The 19,164-nt window shown below is 40.4% G+C and overlaps 1 protein-coding gene across 1 annotated transcript in view; it reads left to right on the top strand.

Annotated features, from left to right (window-relative positions):
- bmp2k (BMP2 inducible kinase) overlaps positions 1-19,164 on the top strand; it is a 127,064-nt gene that overhangs the window by 74,309 nt on the left and 33,591 nt on the right. The window contains 7 exon segments of the mRNA XM_034171198.1: positions 27-148; positions 2,314-2,395; positions 12,786-12,918; positions 16,356-16,459; positions 17,295-17,374; positions 18,212-18,360; positions 18,438-18,604. Of these exon segments, the coding sequence (XP_034027089.1) occupies positions 27-148; positions 2,314-2,395; positions 12,786-12,918; positions 16,356-16,459; positions 17,295-17,374; positions 18,212-18,360; positions 18,438-18,604 (837 nt within the window).

The raw sequence follows: 19,164 nt of genomic DNA, 5'->3' as shown, positions 1-19,164 counted from the left end.
GGGACTTTTTTTTTTTCTTTCACCAGGTTGAAAACATCCTGTTGAACGACCAGGGCCATTACGTGCTGTGTGACTTTGGTAGCGCCACTCATAAAGTTTTGCAGCCACATAAAGACGGCGTGACTGCTGTGGAGGACGAGATCAAGAAGTAAGTCTCTTGCCTGAATAATGCTTCAAAAGAGAAACCATAAGACATGGACACTTTCATTTATCTGCCTCATACAACTGATTTAGAAACAAATTAAAACAGTAGTTCTACAGTGTGTGAGCCACGACAGCAACTGATACTAACCATTTCCTCAATACATGCAGCCGTGCTAACACTAGAATAATGGCGCAGTCAAAACTTTGCTCTATGCAAGTAATCACGCACACGGACAGTTTTCCTCCTCATATTCCTCGTGTTTTCATGCTAGCTGCTTTTAAAATCACAGCAGCCCAGTGTGATTTGGCTTGTTAACTTTCCCACATTTATAGCTGTTATAAAATGCAGCGTGTGCTGCTTATCAGCGGTTTATGGCAGAGTTTAATTACGTCACTGGTCAAAGAGAAACAGCTGAATCTGAGTCCTTTGGAGTTATTGTTCAGGTCTGCTTTTCATAGTGCAGGTGGTTTTATTCCAAACATGGCCTGCTGCGTTCAGTCTCACCTGGATGGTTTTTCTGAACACATATAGTGTTAAGATTACACATATCAGTATAAAGCTGTCACCACAAGGACTATGACTATAGTTTTGTTTTGACATGCGTAAATAATGTGATGATTTTTTTTCTTGTTTCACTTGTTCATTTGTTTGGTCTCTAAAATGGTGCTATATTTTCTGAAATGTATGTTTTTGTGATTATTTCTTCCGCTTCTCCTCTGTGCTTCTTGGTGTCACTAAACTTGCATGATACCAGAAATGTACTTAATGAGTTTGTGTTGGCAAAGGTCATAGTCACTGGGTTATTTTCACTTTGATATCTGCCAAAGTTGACACATATATGTAGGTGGGTCCTGGGATTGTCTACGTCATTGGGGTCAAAAGTTGAAATTTGAGTTTTTCCAGTCTGATTTGCACCAAACATTGGATACACATATAGTTGGGTTCTGGGATTGCCCAGGCAAGGTCAAATTTGACAAGGGTCAGTTGGTCATTGTGCTCAGTGTTGTATCTGTCTGACTACTACTATCTCCCAAATCCTTTTTCTAATTTCATCCAAGCCTGGTTTGTCAATAGAGGTTGACCCCAAAACTGCAATTAAAATATTATTAATAATAATAATTCTGATAAGGTTAAAGGAATTTTATTTTTCAACCTGACTTGGACAGAATGTGGCACACAATTGGGTGGATTCTAGAATTGCCCTGGTAAGGTTAGTTAGATGTCAAAATCATTGGGGACAAATGTGAGATTGCGTCACTGTTACTGTGTTCTTGCTCATACACCTAGACTCAGAAAATGGACCAAATTCTGAGACATTTTACAGTGGCAGTTAAAGTAGGTAAAGTTTGCTAACTGGTACTGGTCATTTGTACTGAAACAATCGGTTGGCTTCTACGTTTTGATGATTTCCATATGAAATGGTGAGACTTAGAATTACATTTACACACCAATGCCTAGAGTGTCCAGGCTGGATGCTGACCTGCACACCAAGGACAGCTTTGCTTGCATAATGACACTCCAGTGCACAAACAGAGTAAATGTAGAGTAACCAGCCATTCCGTTAATGGAGAACTCACTCCACCAGCTGAGCTATTAATCATTCGAATCTGTCACACAGAATGACCCAACATTGTCTAATTCTATGCGCTCCAACATAATTTGGGCTCCCCCCACAGTTTGTCATGTTGGGATGCATATCTATTATAGAACTGTAGTTTTTCCACATTCAGTGGCGTAACATAAATTGATTATGATAAACTTAGATCAGTTGTTTTAACATTGAGTTCAGTGTTATAAAATTGCTTTAAAAGTTCCTGTATTCAAATGATTCCCTAAATGTAATGTAGGCCACACCCTACCCACTCACAAGACTCTAAACATGTTGCTTTGTTCGAACATAATATTTAAAGTGTCTGTTGAACATCATTATGACTTTAGTCAGAATCCACTTTAGAATAAGTTCTGTTGGCTCTACCTTGGAGGTGAACATTTTCTAAAATGTGCTGAAGTTTAAGTCACTGATCATTGAGTAATCCCACTAACAGACAGACTGCTAACGCCCACAACCTCCTCATCTGATGTAATATTGGACTTGCTCATGAAAATGGTAATTGTTGCTACATGACGGAAACGTGTGGGTTCTGACTGGTTGCTGTTGTAACTGGCAGGTACACGACCCTCTCGTACCGGGCTCCAGAGATGATTAACTTGTACGCAGGAAAAGCCATCACCACTAAGGCTGATATATGGGTAAGCTCCTCCTTTATGACTGTGTTTGCCTACATGTTTGTTTCGGCCCCACAGTCTTCTGGACGTCATTCTGCCCCGACAGGTTCCTCCTCTCTCGGCTCCTGCCGTGGGCTGTTTGTCTCTGCCGCCAACAGTCTTTTCCTCTCATAAAACATTGAGCAACACAATTTACAACAAAGCCAGGACTTACTCTTTGCCTGTGCCTCCCTCCCTGCTGCTAAGGACACACTACTGTAGAGTGATGTGTTCAATGTAAATAGTACTGTAAGTAGATTTGTGGCCCCTTGCATTAGCCTGTGATTATCAAATGGTTGGAGTGTCGTATGCTAATGCACCTATGTATTTTTATTATAAATATTGACTGTGCAAATTGGGAAGGCTGTCAAACTGAATTGCCCTTTTTGGGATTAATGAATCTGAAGTAAAACTGACAGCCAAATAACCAAGACAAAACGAAGTTTAGTACTTAGGCTGAATGAACCCGGACTGGCCCCTTTCCAGACCTGAATTTGCACAAATGGGTCAAAAATATCCCGGGGATTAATGAAATCCAGTCCGATATAGCCTAAGGATAAATGCACCTCATTTAAAATACAGTAGACTGGCAGAACAGAAACAGATGTGGATACGTAATGTACTGACGCTATTGTACTGATTGTTAAAGGCTTGTTAAATATTGATTCTAACAGCTTTAACAAATATTATGAAGAAAGAATTAATGATCGTATATGAAGAAGACCTTAATTTATCTCAAAACCTGGACTGATTAATTTTCCTCCATCCTCTTGTGTGCATGCACCCACACATGGAATATCAATCAATCAATCAATTTTTTTTTTATATAGCGCCAAATCACAACAAACAGCTGCCCCAAGGCGCTCTATATTGCAAGGCAAGGCCATACAACAATTATGTAAAACCCCAACGGTCAAAACGACCCCCTGTGAGCAAGCACTTGGCTACAGTGGGAAGGAAAAACTCCCTTTTAACAGGAAGAAACCTCCAGCAGAACCAGGCTCAGGGAGGGGCAGTCTTCTGCTGGGACTGGTTGGGGCTGAGGGAGAGAACCAGGAAAAAGACATGCTGTGGAGGGGAGCAGAGATCGATCACTAGTGATTAAATGCAGAGTGGTGCATACAGAGCAAAAAGAGAAAGAAACACTCAGTGCATCATGGGAACCCCCCAGCAGTCTAAGTCTATAGCAGCATAACTAAGGGATGGTTTAGGGTCACCTGATCCAGCCCTAACTATAAGCTTTAGCAAAAAGGAAAGTTTTAAGCCTAATCTTAAAAGTAGAGAGGGTGTCTGTCTCCCTGATCTGAATTGGGAGCTGGTTCCACAGGAGAGGAGCCTGAAAGCTGAAGGCTCTGCCTCCCATTCTACTCTTACAAACCCTAGGAACTACAAGTAAGCCTGCAGTCTGAGAGCGAAGCGCTCTATTGGGGTGATATGGTACTACGAGGTCCCTAAGATAAGATGGGACCTGATTATTCAAAACCTTATAAGTAAGAAGAAGAATTTTAAATTCTATTCTAGAATTAACAGGAAGCCAATGAAGAGAGGCCAATATGGGTGAGATATGCTCTCTCCTTCTAGTCCCCGTCAGTACTCTAGCTGCAGCATTTTGAATTAACTGAAGGCTTTTTAGGGAACTTTTAGGACAACCTGATAATAATGAATTACAATAGTCCAGCCTAGAGGAAATAAATGCATGAATTAGTTTTTCAGCATCACTCTGAGACAAGACCTTTCTGATTTTAGAGATATTGCGTAAATGCAAAAAAGCAGTCCTACATATTTGTTTAATATGCGCTTTGAATGACATATCCTGATCAAAAATGACTCCAAGATTTCTCACAGTATTACTAGAGGTCAGGGTAATGCCATCCAGAGTAAGGATCTGGTTAGACACCATGTTTCTAAGATTTGTGGGGCCAAGTACAATAACTTCAGATTTATCTGAGTTTAAAAGCAGGAAATTAGAGGTCATCCATGTCTTTATGTCTGTAAGACAATCCTGCATTGGCAATATTGCAATATTGGCTGGATGATGTGGTGAGAGTAAATCAGCAAGTACAAGAGATTAGTAAGGATGAAATGAGGGCAGCTATGAAGAGTGGAAAGGCAGTTGGTTCAGATGACATTCCAGTGGAGGCATGGAAATGTGTAGGAGAGATGGCAGTGGAGTTTGTAACCAGATTGTTGAATAAAATCTTGAAAAGTGAGTGGATGCCTGAGGAGTGGAGACGAAGTGTGCTGGTTCCTGTTTTTAAGAACAAGGGTGATGTGCAGAGCTGCAGTAACTACAGAGGCATAAAGTTGATCAGCCACAGCATGAAGTTATGGGAAAGAGTAGTAGAAGCTAGGCTTAGAAAACAGTTGAAGATCTGTGAGCAGCAATATGGTTTCATGCTGAAAAAGAGACTACTGTTGGAGAAGTATAGAGAAGGCCAGGAGTTACATTGTGTGTTTGTGGATATTGAGAAACCTCATAACAGGGTACCAAGAAAAGAGTCGTGGTATTGTGTGAGGACATCTGGAGTGGCAGAGATGTGTGAGGGTAGTACAGGATACGTACAAGAATAGTGTGACAGCGGTGAGATGTGCAGTAGGAATGACAGACAGATTCTAGGTGGAGGTGGGATTACACCAAGGATCAGATCTGAGTCCTTTCTTGTTTGCAGTGGTGATTGATAGGTTGACAGATGAGATCAGACAGGAGTCTCCATGGACTATGATGTTTGCAGATGCCATTGTGATCTGTAGTGAGAGTAGAGAGCAGGTTGAGTCTAGTCTGGATAGGTGGAGATATGCTTTGGAGAGAAGGGGAATGAAAGTCAGTAGGAGCAAGACTGAGTACATGTGTTAATGAGAGGGAGCACAGTGGAATAGTGCAGTTACAAGGAGTAGAGGTGGTAGTAGATGAATTTAAATACTTGGGGTCAACTGTCCAAAGTAATGGAGAGTGTGGTAGAGAGGTGAAGAAGAGAGTGCAGGCAGGGTGGAGGAAGGTAGCAGGAGTGATTTGTGACCGAAGAATATCAGCAAGAGTGAAGGAGAAAGTTTACAAGACAGTAGTGAGACCAGCTATGTTGTACGGCTTAGAGACGGTGGCACTAACAAAAAGACAGGAGGCAGAGCTGGAGGTGGCAGAGCTGAAGATGATGAGATTGTCTTTGGAAGTGACAAGAATGGACAGGATTAGGAATGAACAGGTCAGGTGGGACGGTTTGGAGACAAAGTCAGAGAGGTGAGATTGAGATGGTTTGGACATGTGCAGAGGAGGACCCAGGGTATATAGGGAGAAGGATGCTGAGGATGGAGCCACCAGGCAGGAGGAGAAGAGGGAGACCAAAGAGGAGGTTCATGGATGTGCTGAGAGAGGACATGCAGGTGGTTGGTGTGACAGAGGAAGATACAGAGGACAGGGTGAGATGGAAACGATTGATCTGCTGTGGCGACCCCTAACGGGAACAGCCGAAAGACAAAGAAGAATAAAAGTTATATAGCAAAAATTTCACAATCAAATAACCAGCTGTTTTTTTTGTGATTAATTCGCTGATTTTTTTTAATGATACAAACATTCACTTTCAAAAGCTCCACAACCAGCAAATGTTTGGTCAATGTTCTTGATAAGTAATAAGTAAATTAAATGTTTGATTTATAGCAGGGTAGGGGTGAAATTGTTAAAATAAAAACGTCTTAAAAAAAAAAAAAGTACAGGAAGGTAAGGATGAGGTCATGTGGACATGTGCACCGAAGAGATGATTAATATTTTGGTGATGAGAATGAAAGTAGAGGCGAGGAGACAGGGAGCCTCCAGTAAGCTGTCTGCCAACTTCTAAGTGTGTGCTGAGGCCTGAGTATTTTTTATTTATTTATTTATTTTTTTTATGCAGCGGGTGTTCTGGGTCATATTTAACCCATATTCTTGGATGTGAATTGTTGGATCACAGGTGGGAGTTGGCTCGCTCTGTGTCTGATGTTGAGCCACTGAAACTGTACAATGGTGTGTCTGTTCCTCGGGACACCAGCCACAGATTTCAAAGGGTTTACCATGACACTGTTGCAAGAACTGCCTAAGTTGCCACCATACTGACAAATTTGCTTGAGTGCAGGTGTCATCTGGGAATTGTACAACTTTGAACAGTCAAACTGTGCAAAGGCATGATTGCATGTGTGCATGTGGGGAACAGATTCCTAGGAACTGCCTGTGTTCCCCGCATACTGAATCATGACAGAAACTCAGCTGACTAGAACCTAGTGGTGCAAAACCTGAAATAATGAACCGTTTCAGGGATTTGTGCAATAATGCATCTGGCAGTTACAAAGTTTGTTGATATCAAGCATGGTGAGCTGTGCATGAAATGTGAAGATACTGTTGAAGGATTTGCTTACCGTAGCACAACCTCTCCCAGCCAAACCTGATGTCCCTGAGACAACTACAACCAAGAACATCATGACTCTGCATCAGGAGACTTCACCTGTGCTGCCAATCCAAAGTCATCCCCAAGCTCTGTTTACTAAGCCAGTACTGATGACAAGAATTCGGTGTCAGTTCCCGGCATGGCTGTCCTTCTGATTTCTAATTATTTCTGTGGGGATGACATGGGCACTGTGGCCAGGAATGTTTGTGTCCTTTGTGTTCATCCAGTGAGTAAATCCTGTAATATTAGCCACATTCCCACTGCAGTCCTTTTCCCCAGATTTTGCAAACATTTGCAGGATCAGCCAACAGTGACAGCTAGTATCTAATGCGAGATACTGTAGATGATACACAACGGTCTCTGCGGCGGTGTGCTTAATTGCATGGATATCCAGGTGCACTGAAGTAGATTTTCTCATTCCTCCTTGAGTACTTGAATACTTGCTGGACCTTGTTCATCAGCTGTAGCTCCTTCTGTCGGTCTGTTACCTTTGCTCTATGGTCTTCCGCTCACTTTGGGAAATGCCACTTGTTTGTTGTCGTCTTCTGTGTAACTAACCAATCCATGTTAAGCCCCACCCAGCAGAATTCCAGGGTTGCCCACAAGTACCTACCCCAGAGCTATGTTTTCCTCACTGGAAAAAAAAAAAAAACTCTGTGGATTCACCTTTTGGGGTGGTTGGAGGATGGAGATGCGCAAAAACAGCCTGCAAGTTCTTGCAGTGGAAACAGGCCTTTATTTACTGTGCATCTGGCCTCATAGAACTTTTAGAAAGATCAAGGACAAGGAAAAATTAATTAAGGTAGACCTGCATTGAAATAAATGCAGTCAGATCTTTGGACCAAAACATGACTTATATTTACACATAAGATCCTTCTGAATGTACGTAGTAGAGTAAATCTGCAAGCCCAGATCTGTCATTCAACTGAGAAATCTTTGTTTAAAAATGACAAATTTACAACTAAAATTTGGCCCTCCGCAAAACTGTCAGCACATCCGGGACGCTGCCGAGACACAAGAGAGAAGACCCTATCCCAGCATGCATTGCGTGCACCAACTGTAATTTGTGGATTTACGTCAGTTTGCATCTCTTACAAAAGCACCTTTTTATTGTCTTATATGGAAGGATCAACTTTTTTTAAAACTTCATATTGTCTTGCAGTATGTTTGGTGAGTATACATTTCTTTTATTTTTGCTTGAAAATTATTTTTTCATACGCCCGTTTGATTGAGTGGTGTCGCATTGAAAATCTACTGTTTTTAGCCTACGGTGTTACCGTTGCAGGGTACGGATGCGGGACCCGCAAAGAATCCAAGTCATAAAAAAGATACAAACCTCTCTCAGTGGCCACGGAGCTCTGCGGCTGCGATTACTGAGACCGTGCGGAGCTGCGGGTTTTTCCGCAACAATCTGTCCTTGCGGGCGGCCAGAGCGCTCTGCATCAAAACAGCGAGCATAGTCTCTGGACTTGTTGCCAAGTTGGTCGCACTTCCATTCAGTAGACAGGGAGGTGGTGCCGGAGTTGGCTGCAGCTCTGCACAGCAGACACGGGGGCAGTGTGAGTGGCCCGCTGTGGTGTTTACCGAGCCTGCAGACCCGGTAAGCGCATCGGAGGCAGTGAGAGCAAGGCGTCGGGGAAGAATGTTGCATTCATTGCAGCTTACTTTTGGATGATAAAATCAGGATGTGTATAACAGTAACTTTACTAACAGATAAAATCAATTTCAATGCGGGATCGGACTGAAGGCGCGAGCGCTCCGTCTTCTCCCTCACGTCATGGCAATGTCCCGGATGTACAAACAGTTTTCGCGGAGGGTAAAATTTTAGCTGCAAATTTGTCATTCTTTTAAATGAAGATTTCTCCGCTGAATTACAAATTTGGGCTTGCAGATTTACTTTACTACATTCATAAGGGTCTTATAAATACATATCGGTTGCTTCTTTCTGAGATCTGACCACATTTATTTCAGTGCAGGTCTAAGGAGTCACTATTTTACATATTTATTTTTGAGCCTAGAGTTTTGTGCATTTGCTTCCAGAGCAGAAGGTTCCTGGTTCAAGGTTTCTTGTACCCATTCTCCATGTAATCCAGTGCAAAATGTGCCAAATCAGCATGCAGATTTGTGTTTGATCTGCTGTGGCGATCCCAAACAACCAAGGAAATAATTGGAGGACCCAAAAAGAACTTGCACTATTTCACATATTATTTTTGTGATTTTAAAATTACACCAAAGAAACCTGCACCATATTTTGTGGTGCATAAGTTGCCTTTTTTTTTTTTTTTTACAGGTTTTGGAGGTCCTACAATTTATCCTCTGGTGCAGCTTATATACCGAAAAATTACGCATTTGTTCTTAATAATATTAATGGTTATAATGATGATTTATATAGGACTTTCCCAGGAATTAAAACACTAGACAAGATAAACTCTAATCATTAAAGAATAAATGCTAATAATAAAAATTATACAATAATGCACAAAAATCCCAAATTAAAGAGTTGATAACAGAAAAAAGGTGCGACTATACGCCCCGTCCAACTGTATATGGTTTTTTTTTCCTCTTTAAGAGGCATTTTTTAAAAGGTGCAGCTTATACATGAGAAAATACAGCATATTATTTAAGAGCCGAAGCCTGTAACTTTCAAATGGGTGGTGATATATCATGTTTCAGTAGGCCACTGAAGTTTTTTAGGGGAAGATGTATTGTCCAAACAGACAAAAATTACATTTACTGAGAGCGCACAGATATTCAAAGGTCAAAATCCACATTTTGACTGTCACTGTTTTGGCCCCTTTAACCCCTACCCTAAAAAGGGCCGCAATTTTCCGCCCAAAGGGATCTTTGGGTAAAAAACTTATATAATATATGTTCCCCTAAAAACAAAAAACAAAAAAAAAACTTCAGTGGCCCTACTGAAACATGATGTATCACCCCCTTCTATAAACCACTCCACAGTTACAGACTATGCCAGTTAAGATGCATGAGTATTCTTTTTATATTTTAATACGTAGCACTGGACTTCCAGTTCTTGTCGTTGATGAGTGTAAAGCAGGCAGCCTGTTGATTATTTAGGGAGAATCTGTGTAGATGTATGCCACATTGGAATTTGAACATTCATTCCATGTTTGTAATACTGTCTGAATAATATATATATATATATATAATATAATATAAAAAGAAGGCATGTACAGTTGGGAGTTGATGGTTGTGTGGCACAAAATAATTGGTTATACTCTGAAAAGACAAACAAATAATTTATGGAGATTAAATAGGTTTGTGTTTGTAATAAGGTAACTAGGGTCATGTAACAGAAACTTAATTATCCTCTACATGGTTTCTGTGTTTGAAGCAAAGCCATTTGTGCTTCTTGGGTCGAATCTACACTTATTCAGGTTTTAGTGGATTTGTTAGCATGTGTGTAGACTGGGATTAGGATCTTTGTCTCTGGTCAGATTAGTTTGAGCCACCTAAAGGAAAACAGTCTCTTCAACACTGAGGCTAATTCCACCGTTTGTTTCATCAGCAAAAACCTGCTGGAGCCAAATATGGTTCCAACTGATGATGTGTTTCAGGAGTGTGAATTTGTTTAACTGGCTTTTTGCCAGGAGCCTATGTACCTGCTTTTAAAAGTAATGTTTTAACTTGTGACATGAGGAAAATGAATTTATGGCAAACTTTCTGCCCAGCTGTTCAAAGTTGAAGTCTGTTTTTCATTTTTTGTTTCAGCACCTGTCACGTTCTGCAAATTATTATTATTTCAGCTTTGTAATGTTTGTAACATTGTATTGTGTAAATGTGCCACACCTGCTGTATTCACAAAGAAAACAAACCAACCTTCAGGAATAAACTAGAACCCAACACGGTGTGAGAAGTTTGAATGAATTGCTTGAAGCAGGAATGACAATTTGTAGATAAAATAATCCTTTGCTTTCTTTGTTGAACACAAATGAATGTGTTTAATCTGAGCCTTCTTAAAATGGATCCATCTTAATCACAGCTCTGTGGTTCATGTTCTGTCCACGTAGTCTGTAGTGACATGTCAGTGGTTGCTGTGCCCACAGCAGCCTATACTCAAGGTTCTTGAAATGGAGCAATCTCTCCACCTGGTGGACACTTACCATTAATGCAGGTAACAATAGAATTTTACAAGAGCGCTACCATTTTTTGTTTGAACTCAATTTATTCATATAGCGCTAAATTACACCACCAGTTACCACAAGACGCTTCACAAGAGATGTTTGAACTTCATTCCGTGTGTTCTCTAGTATTGTTTGTATTCACTTGGTTGTAGAGAAGTCTTTGACTTCTTTTTTTCCCAGTGGATTTTTCTGTTCATCTGGGTTGTGTTCTGGCTCCAACTTTTTTCAGTACTTGTACAGACTTGTAAGGTGTGGAGCCCAGTAGCTTAGGTGCTTTTCTCATCCAAAAAAGGTTGAGTTACTGTAAGTCACTGATTTTGAGGATTATGCTGGGTTTGTGGTTGTATGGGATCAAAACTGAGATCCAAGTTTTCAGTAACTCACTGGACTCTCCCATTAGAAGTGTATCTGTAGAATTTGTAAAGACTTTCACTTAACTTAGAAATGATATTTGTGTCTCTGGTTCCTCTGCCTTTGAGATCAAGAGACCCTTGGGAAGCTGTCATAGAGTCGCTGGACAGATGTTTGGCAATGCTGATACCATTACAGAAGAAAGAAGGTCCAAGTCTTTCAGTTCTTGGTGGCTCCTTTCTTACTGGATGATTGTGAGACTCAGGCGCTTGGTCTCTTTGGAGGATCCTTGAGTACTGATGGAATGATTTGTGTCACACGAGTGGTTTAGACAGGGAGACTCTGAGAAGTATCGCTTTCATTGTGAGGAAACGGGCTACGAAGGTTTGGTCACATTGGTGCATTTCTCTGTGATCCAGTATGTGTATTGTGTACCATAGCAACTAAAAAAAGGCCAAGAAATGCCCACGTTTCACCCGGCTGTGACCGATAGATGGCTGTTTTTTGGGATGTGGGGATGGATTGATTTCCATCCAGGACTGAACACTGTGCCATAGTGTAGTGGGAGCAGCAACACAGTATGGTACCATATGCTCCCAGACCTGACCTGATTTCAGAAGACAAAAGTAGATGCTAGTAACTCAGCTTGCATATGGAATTTGCAAATAGAGTACTCCAGGGAAATGGAAATCAAAACCCTCTGACCTGTGTCATCTCTCTGCTAGCTACGACAACACACCAGCTAATAAAGACAAATGTGGATTCACATTTAGGCCATGGGACAAATCATGCGCTGGGCTTAATTTTTGAGTTTGAGGGTAACTCCCCCAGAAGCAAGCAAATGTCAATTTGATTTAGGTCCAGTTGAATCTTGGGCATTCAAAAATGCAAAGTTCACACTTTTCCCCTTATTTAGTAATTAGCCACTAATTAGTGACATGTTTACAGGAATGCAGCTTCTCAGAAATGCCGTAGAAAGAGACAAATGATTAAATTTTGAGTAGGAAAATGCCATCTATTGGGATTGGTGCAACTAAAGGAGGATGAACACTGTACATCATTGACTATATCAGAGAAGGTTAAAAACTGCCACTTAGTGGCCATATTTTGAACCACCTGACTACATTTTCTAAGTATTTCATGTGAATTACTCAGATACTTCTGATATTCAGGAAAATGAGGGATTTCAAATAACACAGAAGTAGAAGACTGTCATCATGCGTCTTTTTTTAAATTGGTATATCCAAATGTCGGAGAAGATTGTAAAAAAAAAAACGTATTTTACAAAATAGGTTTTATGAGCCAATTTTCACTTTTAGAAGTATAAAACACAACAGTTGAGTGTTTTTGATCTTATTTAGTTTAACTTTGTCTCGTAACTCATCATAGACGACGCTGGTCTCACCTATTTTGTGCCATTTTTATTAAAAATTTTTCTGTTCATTTTGTTTTTGTTTTTTCGCCCCACAGGCACTTGGATGCTTGTTGTACAAGCTGTGTTTCTTCACGCTTCCATTTGGGGAGAGTCAAGTTGCCATATGTGATGGAAACTTTATTGTTCCAGATAACTCCAAATTCTCCTTCAAGTTGCACTGCTTAATCAGTAAGTCCACGTCTTCACATGTATGAATGGTTACGGTATTCCATTGAAATTTTTTTGAGTCAGTAGTTACCGCTGTGGAATTGCTTCTTGCACCATTCTAACAAACAGCTGAATAAAAACTGATAATCGACGGTGAATTGTTACCTTTGCAGACTGATGTGGTTGAAGTTCATGAATGTCTTCATCACATCACATTTTAAGTTCAGTACAAACCCAAAGTTTTAACAAGTCTCACGCTTTTCAGTGTTATCTCACCTGTTATTCCTCGAAACATTTTCCACCTTGTTGTAATCTGATTATATGCAAGAGTGCATGAAAACAGAATTCCCCGTGGATCCACGCATATCAGTGGATACCATTCTTATTTCAGATGAATTGTGCTGACTGGCTGAAAACAAAGTGTGCTGACCAGTAAGGATACGCTTTTCACCAAGTACTGGAAAATGCAACACACTGTTCCGTATCAGTAGTGGTAATCACCGTAGTCTTGTACAAAGTCTGACTTCCATAGATCGACGGGGAATTCTGATGTCCTTTTTTTTTTTTTTTCATTCTATTAACAGAATGTTGAACAAATTGACTCATTGGTCATGATAACATTTTAAATGCCAGACTGCATTTTTCCTGTTTATAGTTATTGGCTACTTGACAGGGGTGGTGGCCAAGTGGTTAATGCGCTTGGTTTCAGTGCAGAAGGTTCCGGATTCAAATCCCACCCCTGCCACATTTCTCCATGTAATGTGGAGTTGCGTCAGGAAGGGCATCTGGTGTAAAACCTGTGCCAATTCAACATGCAGATCCACCTTTGATTTGCTGTGGCGACCCCGAGTGCAAACAAGGGAGCAGCCGAAGGGACTTACTTTAGTTATTGGCTACTTACATTTCATAATTGTTTGCTGTATATTTTACAGTGCATCCGGAAAATATTCACAGCCCTTCTCTCTCTTTTTTACAGTTTATGTTACATCCTTATTCAAAATGATGAAATAAATTTTTTCCTCCAAAATCCTCACACAATACCTCATAATAACAATGTGACAAAAGTGTTTTAAGATTTTTGCAAATTTGAGAAATCACATGTACATAAGTATTTGCAGCCTTTGCCGTGAAGCTCAAAATTGAGCTCAGGTGCATCCCGTTTCCACTGATCATCCTTGAGATGTTTCTACAGCTTAATTGGAGTCCACCTGGGGTACATTCAGTTGATGGACATGATTTGGAAGACACACACCTGTTTACATATAAGGTCCCACAGTTGACAGAGCATGTCAGAGCACAAACCAAGCATGAAGTCAAAGGAATTATCTGTAGACCTCTGAGACAGGATTGTCTCGAGGTACAAATCTGGGAAGGGTACAGTAACATTTCTGCTGCTATAAAGGTCCCAATGAGCACAGTGGCCTCCATCATTGGTAAATGGAAGAAGTTCAGATCTATCAGGACTGTTCGTAGAGCTGACCACCCGTCTAGAGTAATCAGGGGAGAAGGGCCTTAGTCAGGGAGGTGACAAAGAACCAGATGGTCACTCTTTCAGAGTTCCAGCATTCCTCTGTGGAGAGAGGAGAACCTTCCAGAAGAACACCATATCTGCGGGAATCCACCAATGAGGCCTGTATGGTTCTACCTAGGACCATTTTAGTGCCAGGTAAATTATGTGATTGTGGTTCATAGCTTTGGGGGGGAGGGGGGGGGGCTCCTTGATCTGTGGCCCCCCAAAGCTATATGGTTTTATACCACTAAAGCATTCTTGGCAAGCTTTATTTTAACTTATTTTGGGTGGTTGTAGATGCATTGAACGCAAGATTGATAAACAAAAAATGCTATTTATGTTGTAATATGTATGTGATCAAAGTTCTTTTTTGCATGTTTCTGTCAAAGTCTAAGGTAATACATTAAATAAATTGAAAATGTTAAAAACACATTAATATTTAATGGACATAGGCATTTACTATCTTCAAAAATGACACACAGTAGTTTTTTAATCCAGTGAAGCAGGCAGTTTTTCCTGTCATTTTGACAAGTTTTTTTTTCTTCAACAATTTGAGTAACAATTTTACTTTTTCTTTTTAAACAATGTTGTTGCTGTCCATTTGGCTGCTCCCGTTTTGTGTTCAGGGTTGCTACAGTGGATACAGCCAGATTTGCATTGGTAGATGGCACAAGTTTACGCCAGATACCCTTCCTGATGCAACTCCAGTTTTACCTGGAGAAACACACACAGCCGCTGGTGTTCTAAAGAGGTCCTCCCATCCAAGTACTAACCAGGTCCCGCACTGCTTAGCTTCTGAGATCTGACGGAATCAGGCTGACACAGAGTAGATCGGCTGCTTTCTTTTTAAACAGTGTAACACCTGATTGTCAAACCTGCTGTTCTTAAATGAAAAACTTTGAGTCAGTTTTTCACTGTCCTCTTTCACTGACACTGTGCCTGCCCCCCCCCCACATCTGCTGTTTTCAAACTCTGAGCTTTTTGGAAACACAAAGCCTTTCAGCTGTAAAATAACTAAATCTCTAGATGTATCTTCAGATACGGACACAGAAGGACCTCTGGAGGACTTCATGGCGGGGTTAATGTTGTTTGTTGTTTTTTTTTTTCAGCTCAGCGCACAGCAGACACGCTGTTTTCAGCTACTCCCCTTCACAGCTTTGTGTCCACAGAACGCGCTGACTCTCTGATCTCTGCTGTTTGCGATTTGATACAAAGAAAATGAGATATATTTCTTATTACTTGAATTATTGGTTTAAAATTGCAAAACTTTGATGCTGTAAGCTTGAAATACAATGAATTGGTACATTTTCAGCAACATTTAAGTTAATTTTTCAGAAATTCTGTGCTGGGCGGCACAGCCAATTTGAACCCGAGAGCCAGGCAGAAATTTGCAGTGCCGAACAGGGCTATAACTGGCTATAACTGTGGTAGAGCGACCAGATGGAAGCCACTTCTTAGTAAAAGGGACATGACAGCCCGCCTGCAGTTTGTCAGAAGGCACCTGAAGGATTTTCAGACCATGAGAAACAAAATTCTCTGGTCTAATGAGATCAAGATTGAACTCTTTGGTGTCAGTGCCAGGCATCATGTTTGGAGGAAACCAGGCACCATCCCTACAGTGAAGCATGGTGGTGGCAGCATCATGCTGTGGGGATGTTGAGGGGAAAAGAGGAATTGACTCCATTTTGGAATAAGTCTGTAACATAACAAAATGTGGATATTTCAGTTTCCATTTCACATGCTAATCTTTTTTTTTTTTCTTGTTGTAAAATGCATATTGTCTTCGTCATGTGTCACCACTGACTGTGTGGAATGTTTTTGTGTTTGACCAACACTACCATCAAGTGGTTGAAGAGAGAAGGTGCACATAACCACTTTTTTCCCCGTTTTTTTTTTTTTTTTCCATTTTGCCAGACAAACAGCATGAAACCATTGTCCTCTTTTTCAGGATATATGCTCGAACCCGACCAGGAGAAGAGACCAGACATTTACCAAGTGTCCTATTTTGCCTTCAAGCTGGCAGGAAGAGACTGTCCGGTGCCAAACCTCTTTGTAAGTCAGTTTAATAATCCACATCTACTGACTCCAGACAGCAGGTTTTATTTTTGTTCTACTTTGTCTGTGAACCACATACATTACCAGGCTGTATATGTTGCAAGTAAGTAATATTTCGCACTTAGAATAAGTGACTGAGATTGTTTAGTAGTTTGTTGGAAGAAGAAAGCAGAGTGACTTTATTTATCCACCTGAAACCGTACGTAGTTATTTTCTTGCTGCGTCTTAAGATTTGGTATATAAATGAACAACCTGTGGTCTTTTCCTTTTTTGTTTATTTTTGAAAGAAATTTGGTGCCAAAAAACAAGAAAACAATAAACAACAACAAAAACATAGATGTTGGTTTCACATTTTAGTTTTCCTGATGGTGTCTTTTGTTTCTGCCAGTTAGAAGAAAACTGAGACCTTCTTTTGTAGATATGTTGGAGTTCCGTAAAGTGGTTCACAGGTGAATTACAGGTGCTTGTTTGCAAAGTGTGAGTGACAAACTTGCTTTAACTTTATAGCTAACATGTCATCCTTATCAACAAGTGTGGATACACAGGATGTTTTGTCATGGCTGCTAAAGGAGTTCCTAAACAATATATTCATCTTTGATTTCTCTGTTGGCTAAACTCTTCTCTCTGTAAGCTCCCATTCTGACTCTTTGTTTACAGCTGGTATCAGATACACAACACACCATCTTCTCATTACACACAACAATTCACTTTAATCACATTTTTTAAAAAGTGCTTTTGTTTTGGCCTTTCCAAATGCAAAGACTCACAGTGTCCCTTCATATGTCCTGTCGGTTGGACTGTAATAATTGTCAACTTGTCGCACCCTCTCCAGAAGTCTCCCATCCCGACATCGCTGCCAGAGCCACTAACGGCCAGTGAGGTCGCTGCGAAGAAGAACGTGACGAAAGCCAGGTAACAAGTTTTGTCTTTTTAATTTCTTTTTATGCAGATCATCATTTCAAGTTTTAATGTTTGGCTTCCAAAAAAAAAAAAAAGCTTTTAAAGTCGAGATGCTTTAACACGTGTTGGATTGTGAATTTAACATGATCAGAATCATTTTTAAAAATGTACAAAAACTGCACAGTTAGGTTGTATCTGTTTTTCAATGAATGAAATGTGTGAAATATGTATATTTATAAATTCATAAATATATTAACACCTTTAAAGTTATAGTATTTTCCGCACTACAAGTCACATCTGTGGAAAAAATGCATCATGAAGAGAAAAAAAACAGTTGCATTTATTTTTGAAATGTATGTTTCAAAAGGATTCAAGAAAAAAAAACCTTTTGTAGCAATCTGGAAAGACTGTTTGGTCACACGCTCACCTATAGGACATAAGCCAGATATCTTTTATTTGTGCTTCTTCTTTCCACTGTACTAAAAATAATGAATGTTTTTTTTTTTTTTTTTGGTTTTAAACATCAGTGGCTTCCTAATATAAGTCGCAATACCTCCCAAATTAGTTGGGGGGAGGAGCAATTTAGAATCTTGAAAGTACGACATTTCTTTTAGATTGTTCCAATTTCCAAAAATTTAGAAGCGATCAATTGGTATTTTTTTTTTCCCCTCATCATTTTATTGCTGATACCTGTCTTCCTATTGTCATCTCCGTGGCAGTACCTTGAGTGTGTGCCCATAACACTTGAAATCAGTGCATCTCTCTCTCTCTATGCAGATGGACAGCGTGCAGCATATTCTTTTATTTAAATAAAAATTCTAATAACAATCTCTGAATCGTCCTTCCAAGGATAACGGATTCTGTGGGCCCAACTGAAACATCGATAGCTCCAAGACAACGACCGAAGGCAGCAAACAGCAGTGTCCTGCCCCTTGCCAACACTGTCACCCCTGTCAAGATGACTGTGCCTTCAGCGCCTGTCAGCAATGGCCAGAAAGGTTTGTTCCACCTGAGTGAGGTTCCGCTATCAGCAGTCGCTCACGTGCCTCTGCAATAAAATTCCGTCTCTCCCCAGCTCCCACGCCGGGTTTGCGCCGCCAGCCCTGCAGGCCTCAGACCAACAGCCAGCAGCACAGAGTCCTGCAACAGCTGCAGCCTGGCGACCTCCGTCTGCAGCAGCTTCACCAACAGCACCACCAACAGCAACAAGCATCCCAGCAACAGCAACTCCAATACCTCCAGGTAGATCCGCCATTTACCTGAAAAAATGTTCATCTTCCCGATGACTCTTGTTTTATTTATTTATTTTGTTGGACCTGGATGTAGTATTTCCTGACTTTTTTGAAGCGTCTGCTTTGCTGTCATAATAAGGCTTAAAATGGGTCTAAAACCCAGGAGTTCCTACAGCAGGCCTCAGACCCCCATCTAGCTTTCACATTTTTCCAGGATGTCTCATTCTCAGGCCTATTTTTTTTCTTTATTATTATTATTATTATTATTATTATTATTATTTTTAAATTTTTTAGCACCTAATTATCTGCCAAAGTATAAAGAAACCATGCAATGAATTAAATCACATTACATGCATTTGTATGACTCGTTAGTACATAAACAACATGATACCTTGCAAAAGCACTGATTTAAGCTCCAGAACTATTTGCATAATGCATATTTTGTAAGCAATTTGTGTGTGTGTTACATATGGTAATGAAGACTGAGTATTTTGAAGATATTCCAAAATGGCGTGGTGGCCGTCTTGCATTTTGCTGTTAATTATCCTCGGCGGGGGGAATCTATTTTTT

Source organism: Thalassophryne amazonica, chromosome 5 (assembly GCF_902500255.1).
Source record: "Thalassophryne amazonica chromosome 5, fThaAma1.1, whole genome shotgun sequence".
Classification (NCBI taxonomy): Eukaryota; Metazoa; Chordata; class Actinopteri; order Batrachoidiformes; family Batrachoididae; genus Thalassophryne; species Thalassophryne amazonica.
This window is presented reverse-complemented; position numbering and strand designations above follow the sequence as displayed.